This window comes from Rhinoraja longicauda, chromosome 4 (genome assembly GCF_053455715.1).
Source record: "Rhinoraja longicauda isolate Sanriku21f chromosome 4, sRhiLon1.1, whole genome shotgun sequence".
In the NCBI taxonomy this organism is placed as follows: Eukaryota; Metazoa; Chordata; class Chondrichthyes; order Rajiformes; family Arhynchobatidae; genus Rhinoraja; species Rhinoraja longicauda.
The window spans coordinates 11579882-11600021 of record NC_135956.1 but is presented as its reverse complement, the minus strand read 5'-3'; the positions used below and the strand labels follow the sequence as shown (position 1 = coordinate 11600021).

At 45.0% G+C, this 20140-nt stretch overlaps 1 protein-coding gene across 1 annotated transcript in view; it reads right to left on the bottom strand.

The window, feature by feature from the left end:
- cdh17 (cadherin 17, LI cadherin (liver-intestine)) overlaps positions 1–20140 on the bottom strand; it is a 91783-nt gene that overhangs the window by 31402 nt on the left and 40241 nt on the right. Inside the window, exons 5-11 of the mRNA XM_078398495.1 lie at positions 19353–19491; positions 18070–18225; positions 11651–11841; positions 5178–5315; positions 3739–3889; positions 3086–3316; positions 142–218 (exon numbers count right to left, since the gene is read on the bottom strand). Of these exons, the coding sequence (XP_078254621.1) occupies positions 142–218; positions 3086–3316; positions 3739–3889; positions 5178–5315; positions 11651–11841; positions 18070–18225; positions 19353–19491 (1083 nt within the window). The remainder of the gene's footprint in view (positions 1–141; positions 219–3085; positions 3317–3738; positions 3890–5177; positions 5316–11650; positions 11842–18069; positions 18226–19352; positions 19492–20140) is intronic.

Sequence of the window (20140 nt, the reverse complement as noted above, 5' to 3'; positions counted from 1 at the left end):
GTGGCCTGAAACAAAAACATTAATAAACTCTGGTTTACAATCAGGCCGTGCCTTACATTTAGCTGCATTACGCCACGACATCGCAAACCTTTCATTATCCAGTGGCTATTTCAAATAAGCTTAGATTAATTTTACATTTACCTCCATTTTTTCAAAGATAGGGATCTTGTCGTTGATATCAATGACGGAGATATTGACTTCGCATATGGTGCTTAGACCTAGAAATATTTTAAAAATTAAATTACAAAATAGTCCAAATTTAGAATGGGATAAATTCTCCATGAAATAGAAACCGCCCTAAATTAACCTGGTGTTTTGCCAATATTTGAGCATCCGGATGCAGAAGAATAATGGCTTCAAACCCAGACCAGGATTCAAGGGCAGAACTATTGATTTGGAGACAAGATTTCAAATCTTAGCATGTCATCTGAGGAATTTACGTCCAATTAGGTGGGGTTTGCTCCTGGTACTTGGGTTTCGTCCCACATTCCACAGACAAGTGGGTTTGTAGGTCTGAAGAAGGGTCTCGACCCGAAACGCCACCTAGTCCTTTTCCCCACAGATGCTGCCTGACCCACTGAGCCTTTTTGTGTCTGTCTTCAGTTTAAACCAGCATCTGCAGTTCCTCCCTGCATGGGTTTGTAGATGAATCAGCTTCTGTAAATTGACACTTGTGTGTGTAGGATAGAACTAGTGTACGGTTGATCGCTGGTAGGCACAGGCTCAGTGGGCCAAAAGGCCTGTTTCCGCATTGAGTCACTAAACTGAACCAATCTGATAAGGGAGATAACACCCAAGGGGGGTTTTTTTGGTCACGCTGCAGTGAAGGAGTTGGATATGGTGGAGGATGATCCAGTGAATGCAGACGTTGGTGTAGTGGAAGACTATGATTCCCTTCAGTATTCACCCAAGTAACTGCAGCCTGGATTAACCACCGTCCTTGCCAAGGAACATTGAAAAGCGAGACCTGAAAGCTCCACAAGGGTTATTCTTGGTTGCCAGCATATGAAGCAAGATGCAAACGCATGCTGTTAATTCCCAATCCACAGCTCTCTCCTGGTCAGTAGCAGCTCCAACCAAAACAAGCTAAAATTGGCTGCCTGAAACCACAGTAGGGTTGCCAACTGTCCCGTATTAGCCGGGACATCCCGTATTTTGGGCTAAATTGGTTTGTCCCGTACGGGTCCGCCCTTGTCCCGTATTAGGCCCGGATGGTGTTGTAGGCCCGGACACTGTAGGCCCGGACACTGTATGCCCGGAAACTGTATGCCCGGACACTGTATGCCCAGACACTGTATGCCTGGACACTGTAGGCCCGGACACTGTAGCCCGGGGGCTGCTGTAGTCCCGGACAGTGTAGGGCCGGGCACCGCCTAACGGAGGTTGCGTAGCAACCCGCCTCCTGGCCCGGGCAGCCGCCATTGGTAGAGCGGGAGCACGTGGCTGCTGGCTGGGTGAGGTCACTTGGGGCGCGGGGCGGTGATGTCACCCTTTGTCCCTTATTTGGAAGTGTGGAAGTCGGCAACCCTAAACCACAGGCAAAAAATAAACAGGGCGACTGTAACACTTAAACAAGTTTAAGAAACATTTAAGATAGACACAAAATGCCGGAGTAACTCAGCGGGCCAGGCAGCATCTCTGGAGAGAGGGAATGTGTGATGTTTTGGGTCGAGACCCTTCTTCAGACTAATTAAGAAACATTTAGACAGGTATATGGACAGGGTAGGTTTAGAGCGATGTTGGCCAAACGCAGGCAGGTGGGACTAGTGTCGATGGGGCATGTTGGTCGGCATGGGCAAATTGGGCCGAAGGGCCTGTTTCCACGCTATACGACTCTATGACTCTAAGAACAGCCCCAAAAGGAAATGGCTCCATTTTGGGATCCATTCAACCAATTTGCCAAAGGAAGGATGCGGGGGAAAAAAATTATATTTGATTATTGTGCTTTTAAGTAACATAGATTCGTATTGTGAAGGAAGAACACCAAGATATAGGTATTAAAGCGTGAATCATTTTGTTCTGCTGAAGTATTCCAGGAGACGATAAACGATAAGTATTTTATTACTTTGTCTCATTGATCAATAATCTTTTCATGCCCACTGTTTCGGGAGATCCCTGGTCACTGGCATTTTAAATGGAAGATGGATGATCAATGGTTAGCATGGACTCATTATATCTCTAAACTAAACTAAACTAAACTAAACATCTCCAGTTTATTTTTCCCTACTTTGTGCAGATCAAAACATGTGCACAATCAGGCATCGTGCAATAAACATGATGATCAACACTTTGCAAACCCTGATTTCTGAAAGAAATCTCTCCAACAACACCTTTGAGGAGAGCCTTGAGATTCTGGGATGCAATGCTAATATACAGACATCATTGAGTCATAGGCATTTATTCACAAAATGCTGGAGTAACTCAGCAGGTCAGGCAGCATCTCAGGAGAGAAGGAATGGGTGACGTTTCGGGTCGAGACCCTTCTTCAGACTGATGTCAGGGGGGGCGGGACAAAGGAAGGATATAGGTGGAGACAGGAAGATAGAGGGAGATCTGGGAAGGGGGAGGGGAAGAGAGGGACAGAGGAACTATCTAAAGTTGGAGGTCGATGTTCATACCACCGGGCTGCTTCAGGGGGGCGGGACAAAGCAAGGATATAGGAGTCATATATTGAGTCATAGAGTCATACAGCGTGGAAACAAGTCCTTCATCCCAACTTGTCCACACCAAACAACATGCCCCATCTACACTGGTCCCACCTGCCTGCATTTGGCCCATATCCCTCTAAACCTACCCTATTCGTGTACCTGTCTAGATGTTTCCTAAACATTGCGATAGTCCCTGTTTCAATAACAGCTCGTTCTATGCACCCACCACCCCTTGTGTGTAAAAAGGTTGCCTCTCAGGGCCCCTTTCCGCCCCTTTCTTTAAACCTATGTCCTCTGGTTATCGATTCCCCTACTCTGGGCAAGAGACTCTGTGCGTTTACCCAATCCATTCCACTCATGATTTTGTACACCTCCGACAAGTTACCCCCTCACCTCACATACCATACTAATTTTAGGTAGTTGAGATTCATACAAACCTTTCGCATCTCCCAAATTATCTGTGGCTTGGACTCTTAGAATGTAGCTTGGTGCATTTTTCTTTTCCAGAATCCCATTGAAACGTTGGATACTACCATCAAAATTATCAATCTTGAACATGTCAGGTGTAGGAATCTTTGGCTCTTGATCAACGATTTCGTACTTCAGCTTGGAGTTCCTTGTCCCTTCTTCATCAAAGTCTTTCACCATTACAGTTCCAATAACGCTTCCTGAATTTAGAAAATGTATACTTCATTAAAGCTCACCTTTTACTTAGAGTGCAGAACATAGGCCTGGATAGAGTGGATCTGGAGGGGATGTTTCCAATTGTGGGAGAGCCTAGGACCAGAGGTCACAGCCTCAGAATTCAAGGACGTCCCTTTAGGAAGGAGATGAGGAAGAAGTTCCTGACTAGAGGGTGGTGAATCTGTGGAATTCTTTGCCACGGACGGCTGTGGAGGCCAAGTCAGTGGATACTTTTTAAGGCAGAGATAGATAGATTCTTGATTAGTACGAGTGTCAAGGATTATGGAGAGATGGAAGGAGAATGGGGTTGAGAGGGAGAGATAGATCAGCCATGATTGAATGGCAGAGTAAAATTGATGGGCCAAATGGCCTAATTCATCTCCTATCACTTATGATTTACACTCACCTCTTTGTTCATTTTCTTGCACCTCAAGGAATGTCACTTGTTTTGGACAATGTGGTCTGTTGTCATTTATATCCTTAACAATGACCATAATTTCCAAAGGGTCTTCCAGCTGCACTCCATTATCATCCAGAGCATATGCCAACAGCACATACTAAGCACATAACAAAAAATTAATACACTCAATGGCGAGGATTATTAAACCAGTAGATGGAAAAAATATAAACATGTTGAGATCACAATAAACATTTTCTTTTGTAAATAATCGAGCAAGATATAATTGTCTTATCGTGTAAATTCATAATGCCATGCTGGCATGGTGGCGCAGCGGTAGATTTGCTGCCTTACAGAGCTTGAGACTTGGGTTCAATCCTGACTACAGGTGCTGTCTGCACAGAGTTTGCACATTCTCACCGTGACCTGCGTGGCTTTTCTCTGGGAGCTTCGGTTTCCTCCCACACTCCAAAGACTTAGGTTAATTGGCTTCGGTAAAATTGTAAATTGTCCCTGGTGTGTGTAGGATAGTGCTAGTGTGCGGGGATCGCTGGTTGGTACGCCGAAGGAGCACTATTCTCCACACACTAGGGACAATTTGCATCTATACCAAAGCCAATTAGCCTACAAACCTGCACGTCTTTGGAGTGTGGGAGGAAACCAGAGCACCCGGAGAAAACCGATGTGGTCACAGGGAGAACGTACAAACCCCGTACAGACAGCACCCATAGTCAGGACCGAACACGGGTCTCTGGCACAGTAAGGTAGCAACTCTTCCGCTGCTCCACTGTGCTGCCATTAAAGAAAATCCTCGATGACAAAATTTATTATTGTATCCATTGGAATTGGTGAGTTAATTTTATACTCAGGCAGGAGCCTTGCCTCCTATTTTTCAACACCTATCTTATCAATATCTATGTATTTTCTAAACTCTAGGTTAGAGTTAAGTGGCTTCCATAATAGCTAGATTGACTAGGTTAATTGGCTTCAGTAAAAAAATGTAAATTGTTCCTAGTGTGTGGGACCAGAGGTCATGGCCTCAGAATAAAAGGATGTAGCTTTAGAAGGGAGATGTGGAGGATTTTTTTTAGTCAGAGGGTGGTGAATCTGTGGAATTAATTGCCACAGAAGGCTGTGGACGCCGTCAAAGGATATTTTTAAGGCGGGGGTAGACAGATTCTTGATTAGTACGGGTGTCAGGGGTTATGGGGAGAAGGCAGGAGAATGGGGTTGAGAGGCAAAGAGCGATAAGCCACGATTGAATGGCGGAGTAGACTTGATAGGCCGAATGGCCTGTTTCTGCTCCTCGAATGTAAGAACATGAACTGCCATTCTTGAACTTCCTATGAAACTTTGCTGCAACTCAGAGAGTAGTTGGTCCTGTGACACAGTCCACAAAAGAGCAAAGGATTAACGTAACAGTTTCATCTCCATTTCCAGGTACTTACTTCACTAATCTTTTCTCTATCCAGTGGTCTTGTCACAGTAATGTTACCGTTGGCATCAATTGCAAATGGAAAGTCGGGACCAAACTTCTTGTCCTTTGGCTTCAGGTTAAAGATTGCACCAGGTTTATTCCACTGCACCTAAATTGAGAAAGAAACAATTAAGGACTTCTCCAACTTCAGATAGCTCCTCTGTCCCTCCCTTCCCCTCCTTCCCAGATCTCCCTCTATCTTCCTGTCTCCACCTATATCCTTCCTTTGTCCCACCCCCGACATCAGTCTGAAGAAGGGTCTCGACACGAAACGTCACCCATTCCTTCTCTCCCGAGATGCTGCCTGACCTGCTGAGTTACTCCAGCATTTTGTGAATAATGCTTTCATTTTCCTCCTTAGTGGAAGAGTAGCAAATAGGAGATGGACACAAAATGCTGGAGTAACTCAATGGGACAGGCAGCATCTCTGGATAGGAGGTGTGGGTGACGTTTCGAGTCGAGACCCTTCTTCGGCTCGACTCGAAACGTCACTCATTCCTTCTCTGCCGCTACCTGTCATGCTGAGTTACTCCAGCATTTTGTCTCTATCTTGTGGTTTTAACCAGCATCTGCAGTTCCTCCCTATAACAGTAGTACTCTGAGGATCCTTCATTGCTTCTACTCTGGGGCTGTAGAGAGCATTCTGTCCAGCAACATTACAGTCTGGTTTGGGAACAGCTCTGCCCAGGACAGGATGGCCCTGCAGAGAGTAGTGGGTTCGGCAGAACGCACCATGAGAACTACACTCGCCCCCCTGCAGGACCTATACATCAGGAGGTGCAGATCCAGAGCAAGCAAGATCATGAGGGACCCCTGCCACCCCAGTAACGGACTGTTCCAGATGCTACGATCAGGCAAACGCCTCTGCTGTCACGCTGTGAAAACGGAGAGGATGAGACGGAGTTTCTTCTCACAGGCCATCAGGACTGTCAACTTTTATAACCCCAGAGACTAAATTTTTGTCTACACTATAGTAACTTATTAACTTTATTTATATGCTGTAACTGTAATTCTTTTTTGTGCACAATCCGCAGGCATTGCCACTTTCATTTCACTGCACATCGTGTATGTGTATGTGACAAATACATTTGACTTGACTTGACTGGTAAATAGGAGATCAGTTCAGTTTAGTTTATTGTCAGGTGCACCAAGGTAGAGTGAAAAGCTTTTCTTGCGTGCTAACCAGTCAGCGGAAAGACAATACATGATTACAATTAAAGGTAGACACAAAATGCTGGAGTAACTCAGCGGGTCAGACAATTTACAATTTTTACCAAGTCAAGTAGCCTAAAAAACCTGTACGTCTTTGGAGTGTGGGAGGAAACAGGAACACCCTGAGAAAACTCAGGTAGGTCACGGGGAGAACGTACAAACTCCGTACAGACAGGACCCGTAGTCAGGATTGAACCCGGGTCTCTTGCGGTGTAAGGCAGCAAATCTACCGCTGAGCTCTACCTATAATAATGTATGTGGGTGGAGTGAAGAAAGCAAAGAATTGCCCCCTGTTGTTTGATTGGAAAATGTTATGAACAAAATATATTTGGGAATTAAAAGTTGTTCCACGTCCAAATGAATTTACGTGAAAGTCCACATTACAGTGTTAAGAATAACCAAACCTCAGTAATCAGACTTGGATTGTTTTCTCTGCAATGCCAGAGGTTAGGAGGAGACCTGATGGAAGTATATAACATTCTGAGAGGCATAAATAGGGTAGGCTGTCAGAATCCTTTCCACAGGGTTGAAATATCAAAGATTAGAGGCCATAGCTTTAAGGTCAGAGGGTCAAAGTGTAATGGAATTGTGTGGGACAAGTTTTTACACATTGGAGTGTGGTGGTGGTGATAATACGATGGAAGGCTGTGGAGTCCGTCAATGGATATTTTTAAGGCAGAGATAGATAGATTCTTGATTAGTACAGGTGTCGGGTTATGTGGAGAAGGCAGGAGAATGGGGTAGAGAGGGAAAGATAGATCAGCCATGATTGAATGGCGGAGTAGACTTGATGTGGCGAATGGGTTAATTCTGTTCCTATCACTTATGAACTTATGATAGTGGCATTTATGAAGCTTTTGGAGGGATATGGATCATGAGCAGGTAGACGAAATCAGTGTGTATTGACATCATGATCATTGTGGGCTGAAAGGCCCGTTCCTGTGCTCTACTGTTCTATAGTTTATATTCCATTGTAATTAAAGTCCCATCTGGGGCATTTTAATTTTCATCTGCCCAATGACATACTGCTTTGCTCCTAGTTTGATTGTAGGTTAATAACCAAGATTGTACATTAAAGTGGCATAATTGAGTACTATGCATGTTGACAGTGTCATTACATGTGCAAACAACACTGAGGGGGGGGGGCATAAGATTAGCTACCAGGACAATGTACACACAGAACTGTATAAAGAGAAGGTGGGACTGGGTTTGGTAAACAGCGTCCATTACACACTCAATGATTAGAACAACATACCAAAGGCCAGCCTATTAATAGAAGAAGCAATGATAAACGCAAGGCAAGTATGACTGTGCTAAACCAAGGCACATCTACAGAGCAAACCCCCTACTGAGGAAGAGAAGAAGACAATGATGGGCATGTAGTCTGAAGAAGGGTCTTCATCCAAAACGGCACCCATTCCTTCCCTCCAGAGATGCTGTCTGTCCCGCTGAGTTACTCCAGCTTTTTGTGTCTACCTTCTATGCTGGAGGAACATTCCAGATTGTAGAGGAGGTGGATACTGGTTTGCCAATGGAGACAGACTACTTTACGCTGCCTCGGCCAGGCCAGCTGCGTACTCAAGGACCAGTCACACCCTCTTTTCCCCTCTCCCATCAAGTGTGAAAACGCACACCTCCACATTCAGGGACGGTTTCATCCCAGCTGTTATCAGGCAACTGAACTATTCGCTCACCAACTTGAGAGCATACCTGACCTCCCATCTACCTCATCAACCCTCGGACTATCTTTAATCGGATGCTACTTGACTGTATTACAGCTGGATTGTAATCATGTAGAGTCTTTTCGCTGACTGGATAGCACGCAAACAAAATGCTTTTCACTGTACCTCGGTGCACGTGACAATAATAAACTACACTAACATAAAGATGGGTCCAGTTGACTATCATTGTTAGTTTAGTTTAGTTTAGTTTAGTTTAGTTTAGTTTAGTTTAGTTTAGTTTAGTTTAGTTTAGTTTAGTTTAGTTTAGTTTAGAGATGCAGAGCGATAACAGGCTCTTCGGCCCACCGCGTCGACCAGTGATCCCCTTGCACTAACACTATCCTACACTCGGGAGCTCCGGCTGCGGCAGCGACAGCGTCTTCGCCCGCCCCGAATAGTGGGGCTTGGGTCGACCCGCCGCGGGCCTTTCACCGTCTGGTGCGGCGTTTCAATGTCGGGAGCCCTGACCGCCCCGATGTGGCAACTCCAACAGCCTGACCGCGGGAAGAAGACGGCAGGGGAAGAGAAAAATACATTCTGGCCTTCCATCACAGTGAGGAGGTGACTGGAGGAGACTCACTGTGATGGATGTTTCTTTTGTTTGGTGTTAGTTTATGATTGTATGTGTTATTGCTTATTTTTATTGCTTATTTTTATTGGTCTTATTGTTGAACTGCGGGTAATTTTTCATTTCACTGCACAGTTATGTGTATGTGACAAATAAATTGACTATTGACTAGGGACAATTTACAATTTCACCAAGCCAATTAACCTACAACCGCGTATGTTGGTGGGGTGTGGAAGGAAACCGAAGTTCTCGGAGAAACCCATGAGGTGACGGGGAGAACGTACAAATGCCATACAGACAGCACCCGTAATCGGGATCGAACCTGGCTCTCTGGCGCTGTAAGGCAGAAAATCTACCGCTGCGCCACCGTTAACACGATAATTGGCTTGGTATAAATGTAAAATTTGTCCCTAGTGTAGGATAGTGTTAGTGTGCAGGGATCGCTGGTCGGTGCAGACTCGGGGGGCCAAAGGGACTGTTTCCGCGCTGTATCTCTGAACTAAACTAATTGTTTTCCCTCTTACCTAGATTGACCTAAAATTTTAAAATCTGTTTCACTTTCCACAGACGCAGTGCCCAACCTGTTAAATTTATCAAGCATTTTCTGTTGTTGTTTTTGCTACATTCTGAAATGAGTCATTCTCAGATGCAGTCACATAAATGTTGACCCAGTTAGTTTACACAACCTGTTATCACCACTGTCCCAGGGCTGTACTGATCTATGTTCTATGTTCTATGTGTCATCCATTATTTGTCTTGGTCTCCAAGGCCCCAGCTCTTTCTCTCTCTACAAATCTTTAGTTTTTAGTTTACTTTAGAGATGCAATGTGGGAGCAGGCCCTTCAGCCCACCAAGTCCACGCCGACCAGCGATCCCCACACATAAACACTATCCTACACACAATGGGGACAATTTACATTTATACCAAGCATATTAACCTACAAACCTGTGTGTCTTTGGAGTGTGTGAGGAAACCGAAGATCTCGGAGAATACCCACGCAGTCACGGGGAGAACGTACAAACGGCGTACAAAACAGCACCCATAGTCAGGATCGAACCTGGGTCTCGGCGCTGTAAGGCAACACCGCTACCACTGCTCTTTCTTTCTTTGCTCTTAGGTCTAAGTTGTTTCTCTCTGTACAAATGCAGCTGAACTGATGGGCGGTACGGTGGCGCAGCGGTAGAGTTGCAGCTTTACAGCGAATGCAGCGCCAGAGACCCGGGTTCGATCCTGACTACGGCTGTACGGAGTTTGTACGTTCTCCTCGTGACCTGCGTGGGTTTTCTCCAAGATCTTCAGTTTCCTTCCACGCTCCAAAGATGCACAGGTTTGTAGGTTAATCGGCTTGGCAAATGTAAAAATAGTGGGTAGAGGATAGTGTTAAAGTGTGGGGATCGCTGGTCGGCGCGGACCCGGTGGGCCGAAAGGGCCTGTTCTAAACCAAACTAAACTAAACTAAACTGCTGAATATTCCCTGAAAGTTTCAGGCTTTTGCCTTGTTAGGTCGCCTTGTTTGTGCAAGTTTTAATTTAATTTTAGAAATATTTACCAAGATTGCAGCAGGCTGATCCTTATCACTGTGAGAAATGGGATAAACGCCTTCATAAAGGACGATGACAAATAAAATAATGACTTGAGTAAAGTCCCCAATAATGCAATTAATTCTAAAAGATTAATACCCCTCACTATACTTTTTGCACTTTGGAAGAAGGCAGTTTAATTGACAATCATGAATAATAATTTTATTTTAAAGTACGTAATCTGGTAATTCGCAGACAGTTTAATTACTGTGTAACTGCAGCAACCATAAAAAATTGTTGGGAAATTTACACAAAATTGCTTTTCTTTGGGTTCCTCCCCTTTGCCTTACAAATACTCATAATTTAGGGCGAAAATATACTCAGAAATTATTATTTTTTCAGGACATTTTTGACTGAAGTTATTTCAGAAAGTTACTTTTCAGAGCCACTTTTAATTATGATGTTGTATATAACCTTCAGTCAGTATGGCAAAATTAATCTGGAGACCATTAATGGAGACCATTAATGGTGAAGCTGTATTTGGAGTATTGTGTTCAGTTTGGCACCCTGTTTTTGGAAAGATGTTGTCAAGCTGGAAAGGGTGCAGAGGAGATTTACGAGGACGTTGTCAGGACTTGAGGGCCTGAGCTACAGGGAGAGGTTGAGCTGGCTGGGACTCTATTCCTTGGAGTGTAGGAGGCTGAGGGATGATCTTACAGAACTGTGTAAGATCACGAGGGGTATAGACAGGGTGAGTGCACAGTCTTTTACCCAGGGTAGGGAATCCAAGAACCAGAGGACATTGGTTTAAGGTGAGAGGGGAACGATTTAATAGGAACCTGAGGGGAAACCCTTCTCGCTCAGAGGGTGGTGGGTGTATGGAACGAGCTGCCAGAGGAGGTAGTTGAGGCAGGCACTGTAACAACATTTAAAACACATTTGGACAGGTACATGGGTAGAGTCATAGAGTGATACAGTTTGGAAACAGGCCCTACGGCCCAACTTGCCCACACCGTCCCAGCTACACTTTTTCCACCTGCCTGCGTTTGGTCCATATCCCTCCAAATTTGTCCTATCCATGTACCTGCCTAACTGTTTCTTAAACGTTGGGATAGTCCCAGCTTCAACTACCTCCTCTGGAAGCTGGTCCATACACCCACCACCCTTTGTGTGAAAAAGTCAAACCCTCAGATTCCTGTAAAATCTTTTCCCCTTCACCTTGAACCTATGTCCTCTGGAAAGATTTTGAGAGATATGGATCAAACACAGGTATGTGGGACTTGCGCAGATAGGGCATCTTGGTCAGTGTGTGGGCAAATTGGGCTGAAGGGCCTGTTTCCGCGCTGTATGACTCGATTCTGTCCATTTGGATCTGATGGTCATGGACACAACTCACTAATTCCCAGCAGTCGAAGGTCTTACCTTTGTGATTGTCTGGGGGAATGGATCAGTAGAATTCTCCAAAACATCTATTTTTCCAGGTGACTTCCACAGATTCTCCTTTACGTCAATAGTTATTACCATGTTTGTACTGAGAGGTAATTTGGCAGAATCCTGTGCAGCAACTATCACCTCGTACTTCTTCACCTTGGCTGGATCAAGTGATTCATATCCTGCAATGAAGTATTTTAAGAAAACATTAAGCCACAGGTCAAGTCAAGCCCAAATCAAACGAGCTAAGAGTCAAGAGTGTTTTATTAGGTCACAAGGTCATAAGGAATAGGAGTAGAATGAGGCCATTCAGCCCGTCAAGGTGGCGCAGCGGTAGAGTTGCTGCTTACAGCGTTTGCAGCGCCTGAGACCAGGGTTTGATCCTGGCTACAGGTGCTGTCTGTACGGAGTTTGTACGTTCTCCCCGTGGGTTTTCTCCCACACTCCAAAGACGTACAGGTGTGTGGGTTAATTGGCTTGGTAGAGTGTACAAATTGTCCCTAGTGTGTGTAGTGTTAATGTGCGGGGATCGCTGGTTAGGATCCCACTCGGTGGGCCGAAGGGCCTGTATCTCTAAAACTAAAAACTAAAAACTAAAAAGTCTACTCCGCTAGTCAATCATGGCTGATCTATCTCACCCTCCTAACCTCATTCCCTGCCTTCTCCCCATAACCCCTGACACCCGTACTAATCGAGAATCTATCTATCTCTGCCTTAAAATTATTCACTGACTTGGCCTCCACAGCCGTCTGTGGCAATGAATTCCACCTTGGTGTCAAATGTCCTATGTCCTGAAATGGAACAATGAAATTCTTACTTGCAACAGCACAACAGGTATGTACACATCATACTCTACAAACTCTAGAGTAAACAACGACAAAAGTTCAGTATTTATATATAAGAAAATAACTGCAGATGCTGGTACAAATCGATTTATTCACAAAATGCTGGAGTAACTCAGCAGGTCAGGCAGCATCTCGGGAGAGAAGGAATGGGTGACGTTTCGGGTCGAGACCCTTCTTCAGACCCGAAGAAGTCTATATATAGTATTTATATATTATATATATATTAATTTTATGTATAATTTTAGGTATTTATTACATAATATATAAGTATACATAATACATATGTATATACAGGTATACATGTCTGAGGAAGGGTCTCGACCAGAAATGTCACCTATTCCTTTTCTCCAGAGATGCTGCCTGACCCGTTGAGTTACTCCAGCACTTTGTGTCTATCTTTGATGTAAAACAACATCCGGGTTCCTTCCAACACACCATGGGTTTTTTTCTTCAGCTTTGTAGTTGTTAATTTAAGTTTTTTTGTATCATATATTTAATCATGCATTCAAGAGAGAGCTAGATAGAGCTCTTAAGGATAGTGGAGTCAGGGGGTATGGGGAGAAGGCAGGAACGGGGTACTGATTGAGAATGATCAGCCATGATCACATTGAATGGCGGTGCTGGCTCGAAGGGCCGAATGGCCTCCTCCTGCACCTATTGTCTATCTATGTATTCCATTTACAGGCCTGTTAAGCTGCTGCAAGTAAGAATTTCATTGTTCCATTGTCAATACAATTAAATACACTTGGCTCATGACAGTATAACAACCAAATCAAAGGTATACACAAAATGCTGGAGTAACTCAGCGGATCAGGCAGCATCTCTGGAGAGAACGAATGGTGATGTTTCGGGTCGAGCGGCACGGTGGCGCAGCGGTAGAGTTGCTGCCTTGCAGCGCCAGAGTCCCGGGTTCAATCCTGACTACTGGTGCTGTCTGTATGGAATTTGTACTTTCTCCCCGACTGCGTGGGTTTTCTCCGGGTGCACCGGTTTTCTCCGACACTCTAAAGACCTACAGTTTTGTAGATTAATTGGCTTCGGTAAAATTGTGAATTGCCCTTATTGTGTGCAGGGTAGTGTTAGTGTGCTGCGTGATCGCTGGTCGGCGCCGACTTGGTGGGCAGAAGGGCCTGTTTCCACGCTGTATCTCTAAAGTCTAAAGTGTCTTGACCAGTTGCAATCCAGAGGTTCATGAAGATAGTGCTGAACTCTCAAAGCCTAATCGTGATGGCTAATAAATGCCGGTGTGGCCAGTAGCACACTCATCCCTGACTGCATTGAAAACATAATCAGTCAAAAGCAAACAAAATGTGTAGGAAGGAACTGCAGATGCTGGTTTAAACCAAAGATAGACACAAAATGCTAGAGCAACTCAGCGGGACTGACGCTGAAGAAGGGTCACGACCCGAAATGTCACCCATTCCTTCTCTCCAGAGATGCTGCCTGTCCCGCTGAGTTACTTCAGCATTGCACATCAGTCAAAAGCAGCTTGATTAAGTATACCAGTAAAAGGCAAGTAACTTCAATTGATTTCTAGTGCACAGTGGTATGGACACGTACCTCCTTCAAAGGCAGAAATCAAAGAGAAGGAATGAACACATTTTTTTTATGGGTTGGCAAAAGTGTTATTCGAGAGCAGCTACAGGAATCATCTTTGAGCCTTCACTATCTACGTAGATGATAGGGCAGGAAGCAATATGTCCATACTTGCTGATGATGTGAAGTTGGGTGGGCAAGTGAGGAGGTCTAATGGGAAGTGGATGTGTTTGGGCTTAGTGGGTGGGCAAGAGCATGGAAGGCAAAGCACCCTCTTCTCCCCTCTCCCATCAGGCAAGAGGTATAGAAGTGTGAAAACCAACACCTCCAGATTCAGGGACAGTTTCTTCCCAGCTGTTATCAGGCAACCGAATCATCCTATCAACAACTAGAGACATGTCCCAATCTACATCTACCTCACTGGAGACCCTCGGACCTCAATCAAACTTTACTGGACTTAGTTTAGTTTAGAGATACAACGCGGAAACAGGCCCTTCGGCCCACCGAGTCCGTGCCACCCAGCAATCCCCGCACATTAACAGTCTCCTACTCACACTGGGGACAATTTACACATACACCAAGCCAATTACCAATTAACCTACATACATGTGCACCTTTGGAGTGTGGGAGGAAACCGAAGATCTCAGAAAAAAACCCACGCGGTCACGGAGAGAACGCACAAACTCCGCACAGACAGCGCCCATAGTCGGGATCGAACCCAGGTCTCTGGTGCTGCAAGTGCTGTAAGGCAACAACTTGATCACTGTGCCACTGTACCTTGCACTGAACGTTATTCCCTTTATCATGTATCTGTACACTGTCAATAGCTCGACTGTAATCATGTATAGTCTTTCCGCTGACTGGTTAGCACGTAACAAAAGCTTTTCACTGTACGTTGGTACATGTGCCAATAAACTAAACTAAACTAAACTAAGCATTGTGGCAGAATGTGAGGCGGTACTCTTTGGTAAAAGGAAGGTAAAAGCATAATTTAAATGGTGAGAAGCTTGGAAATGTTTGGTATTAGTACAACAAAAGAAAAAGACACAAAGTGCTGGAGTAACTCAGCCGGTCAGGCAACATCTCTGGAGAACATGGATAGGTGATGTTTCAGGTTGAGACCCTTCTTATTATCATGTGTACCTTAATGCTGTCGATGACAAGCCTCTTCACTTTGCTGACATTGAGGGAGAAGTCATTGTAAATGGATTGATTGTAATCATGTATTGTCTTTCTGCTGACTTGTTAGCACGCAACAAAAGCTTTTCACTGTACGTCGGTACACGTGACAATAAATTAAACTGAACTCATAAGTTCATAAGTTCTAGGAGCAGAATTAGACCATTCGGTCCATAAGGTCTACTCTGATCTATCTTTCCCTCGCAACCCATTCTCCTGCCTTCTCCACATAATTCCAGACACCCGTCCTAATCAGTTTTGAGGGATGTGGGTCAAACATGGGCAGGTGAGACTAGTATAGATGGGGCATCTTGGTCGGTGTGGACAAGTTAGGCTGTAGGGCCCGTTCCCCCACTGTATGACTATGCGGGTGTTTTCAACTATTTGAAGATATCAGTCATACTCAAGCTCAGTGCCAGCTTTGATGGCCTCCAGGGTCACATGCTCAAAGAAACTGCTCTACAATAGATACCCTTCTTCCAGTAAGAAGATTATACTCCATATACAAACTAGAGTGTCTAGCCAGTCTAGTTTGGTGTAGAGATACAGCGTGGAACCAGTCCCTTCGACCCACCAAGTCCGTACCGACCAGCGATCACACAAACACCAATTCTATTCTACACACGAGGGACAATTTATTGAAGTTAATTAACCTACAACCAGCACATCTTTGAAATGTGGGAGGAAACTGGAGCACCTGGTGAACACACATGCGGTGAAAGGGAGAACGTACGAACTCCCTACAGACAACACCTGAGGTCAGGATCGAACCCAGGTCTCTGGCGCTGTAAGGCAGCAACTCCAGAGCTGTGCTGCCCTAAAGTCAGTGGGAAACATGTCCAATTAACGTCAATAAAGTTGAAATATGCTGTGTCAAACTCAAAAAGAAAGGTGAGCATACAGGAAAAAAGGAAATAATGAAAGAATTTTCAATCTAATCAAATATTGCCGAAACAAAAGGTTGTAGATAGTTGCAGGTAACGGACAGGTGCAGTGCGTCGGCAGGAGCAATTCAGAAAGATATGACTACATGACTCATGCTACACATTCTCAAAGCATTAGTGTAGGAAGGAACTGCAAATGCTGGTTTAAACCAAAGAGAGACACAAAAAGCTGGAATAACTCGACGGGTCAGGCAGCGTCTCTGGAGAAAAGGAATGGGTGACGTTTCGGCTCGAGACACCTTCGTCAGACTGATAGTCAGGGGAGAGGGAGTCACGGAGATAAGGAAGTGTAAGAGATCAAAAGAGATGTAGCTCAAGGAAAATGTAGAATGGACCATTGTTAGCTAGGAGAAAGTAACAACAAAGAAAACAGAGATACAATGTAATCAGGGACCGTCAGACTGGTCAGAGAACTGGGAAGGAGGGAGGGATGGAGAGAGCGGGAAAGCAAGGGTTACTTGAAGTTAGAAAAGTCAATATTCATACTGCCGGGGTGTAAGCTGCCAAAGCGAAATATGAGGTGCTGTTCCTCCAATTTGCACTGAGCCTCACTCTGACATTAGTTTTGAGTGGCACGGTGGCACAGCAGTAGAGTTGCTATCTTAGAGCACCAGAGACCCGGGATTCGATCCTGACTACATGTGATCCTGAGTACGGAGTTGGTACGTTCTCCCCGTGACCTGCGTAGGTTTACCCCGGGTGCTCCGGTTTCCTCTCACACTCCAAAGAAGTACAGGTTTGTAGGTTAATTGGCTTTGGTAAAAATTGCAAATTGTCCCTAGTGTGTGTAGGATAGTGTTAGTGTGGAGGGATCGCTGGCGCACGGACTCGGTGGGCCAAAGGGCTTGTTTCTGCTCTGTATCTCTAACTAAAATAAGAAATGTGTTGTTTCCAACACATTTATTTAATGACGAGTCAACAACAAAGAACATGACATAGAAATTCACGTTGGATGGTAATAAAAAAGAGACATTATTGTCTCAGCTGTCCCATTCCCTGTGTTATTTGACTAACATTAATGGCTGATTGTGTGCGTTACTGCCCGAGATATGAATCCGGAAAGTCACCCACTCCTTCTCTCCAGAGATGCTGCCTGTCCCGCTGAGTTACTCCAGCTTTTTGTGTCTATCTTCAATGATCCCGCTTCTGGCTACCAGTATGATCCAGCCCATATCACAGATGCATGATTGAATACGTATGATGCAAAAAAAAACCACAACTAATAAATAATAAGCTTTCATGATGTTTATATTCTAACCTTGCCAGATACCTTCTGATATCTCCAACAATGGGGGGACCTAAAAAATCATGCTTTGGTTTAGTTTAGTTTTAGAGATGCAGCGTGGAAACAGGCCTTTCAGCCCACCGAGTCCACACCAATCAGCAATGACCTGTATATTAGTTTCATCCTGCACACCAGGGACAATTTACAGAAGCCAATGAACCTCCAAACCTGTACGTCTTTAGAGACCCGGAGAAAACCCACGCGGTCAAGGGAAGAATGTTACAAACTCTGTACAGACAGCGCTGGTAGTCGGGATTGAACCAGGGTCTCTGGCGCAGTAAGGCAGCAACTCTATGACTGTGTCACTGTAGAGAAATGTTCTGAAATATATATTAGTGTAAGAAAATAGCTGCAGATGCTGGTACAAATCGAAGGTATTTATTTCACAGAATGCTGGAGTAACTCAGCAGGTCAGGCAGCATCTCAGGAGAGAAGGAATGGATGACGTTTCGGGTCGAGACCCTTCTTCAGACCAATAATACAGTCTGAAGAAGGGTCTCGACCCGAAACGTCACCCATTCCTTCTCTCCTGAGATGCTGCCTGACCTGCTGAGTTACTCCAGCATTTTCTGAAATATATATTGCAACATTAGCACTGAAATGCGTTTTGGGTTAACATACCTTCTTCAGTTGTGGAGATTGCCCCAGTTTCTTTATTGATCTGGAAAAAGAGAATTCCACCACCGGGCAGCTGCTGTGAGATGCTGTATTGTATTTGAGCATTAGGAGTATTGGGGTCATCCAAATCCTTGGCTTCTATCTTCATGAATGGCTTGCCTGTGAATACATAAAAAAGAAAATGTCTTTGGGTGATAAATTATGGGTGAGGGTCTGAAAAGGGGTCTCAACCCAAAATGTGACCAATTCCTTCTCCCCAGAGATGCTGACTGTCCCACTGAGTTACTTCAGGATTTTGTGTTAAACTAATTTGACTCTCCCAAAACCTCTTCATACTTTTTTAAAATCTGACATAAATACTAATCCCACCCCATCTTCTCCACCATGACTCCAACAGGACAGTCTCATTGATATTTAGTGGACAATGTTTTTTAAATCTATCTTAAAGGGCGGTACGGTGGTGTAATGGTAGAGCTTGTGCCTTAAAGCGCCAGAGACTCTGGTTCGATCCTGACTACGGGTGCTGTCTGTACGGAGTTTGTACGTTCTCCCCTTGACCTGCGTGGGTTTTCTCCGCGATCTTCGGTTTCGTCCCACACTCCAAAGGAGTACAGGTTTGTAGGTTAATTGGCTTGGTATAAATGTATAAATGTAAAACTGTCCCCAGTGTGTGTAGGGTAGCGTTAATGTGTGGGGATTGCTGGTTGATGCAGATTCGGTGGGCCGAAGGGCCTGTTTCTGCACTGTTCCAGGTGTCCACTTATCTACATCGGCGAGACCAAGTGCAGGCTCGGCGATCGTTTCGCTGAACACCTCCGCTCAGTCCGTCTTAACCTGCCTGATCTCCCGGTGGCTCAGCACTTCAACTCCCCCTCCCATTCCCAATCTGACCTTTCTGTCCTGGGCCTCCTCCATTGTCAGAGTGAGACCCAGTGCAAATTGGAGGAACAGCACCTCATATTTCACTTGGGTAGTTTACACCCCAGCGGTAGGACCATTGACTGCTCTAACTTCAGATAGTCCCTGCTTTCCCTTTCTATCCCCTCCACCTTCCCAGTTCTCCCACTAGTCTTCCTGTCTCCGACTACATTCTTTGTCCTGCCCCCTCCCATCAGTCTGAAGAAGGGTCTCGACCCACACCTTCTCTCCAGAGATGCTGCCTGACCCGCTGAGTTACTCCAGCTTTTTGTGTCCACCTTCGATTTTAACCAGCATCTGCAATTTTTTCCTACACTGCATCTCTAAATTAAATTAAACTAAACTAAATTATTCAAAACATTACTGACCAGGTCTGGATTTCTGCCACACGACCCCATTATACGCGGCCTCCACAAATAAAGGTTGGTTGTCATTTATGTCTTGAACTATAATCGTCACCGTGACAGGCCCTTCAACCACCTCTTGTTTCTCATTGAGGCCTATTATCTGTATACAAAGAAACCAAGACAGCAATGATTAAATTCTTCTATTGACCAAAGGAATGACAGGGGATAAGGTAGGAGTGGATCAACCACATGCATGCATTAGCCAAGAAGGCACACCCTCCTGGGGTTAGGAGGGAGAGATAGATCAGCCATGATTGAAGGGCGGAGTAGACTTGATGGGCCAAATGGCCTAATTCTGCTCCTACTCCTTATAACACTTCTACTTCCTTAGGAGACTGACAACATCTGGCATGTCTCCAACGACTCTCACTAGCTTCTACAGATGCACTACAGAAAGCATACTGTCGGGTTGCATCACAGCTTGGTTTGGGAACAGTTCCGCCCAAAGTTGTGGATGTAGCCCAGCCCATCACACAGACCCGACTTGCCAACATTGACTTCATTTACACTTTACGCTGCCTCAGAAAAGCAGCCAATGTAATCAAATCCTTGTCCCACCCCGGTCATTCTTTCTTCTCCCTGCTCCTGTCAAGCGGAAGGTGCGGAAGCATGAAAGCGCGCATCACTAGACCCAGGAACAACTTCTTACCCTCTGTTATCAGGCTTCTGAATGGTCCTTCCATAAGCTAGGCTACTGTCCAATTCACCTCTACCCTTTTTATAACATTGGACTTTGTCCATGAACCTGA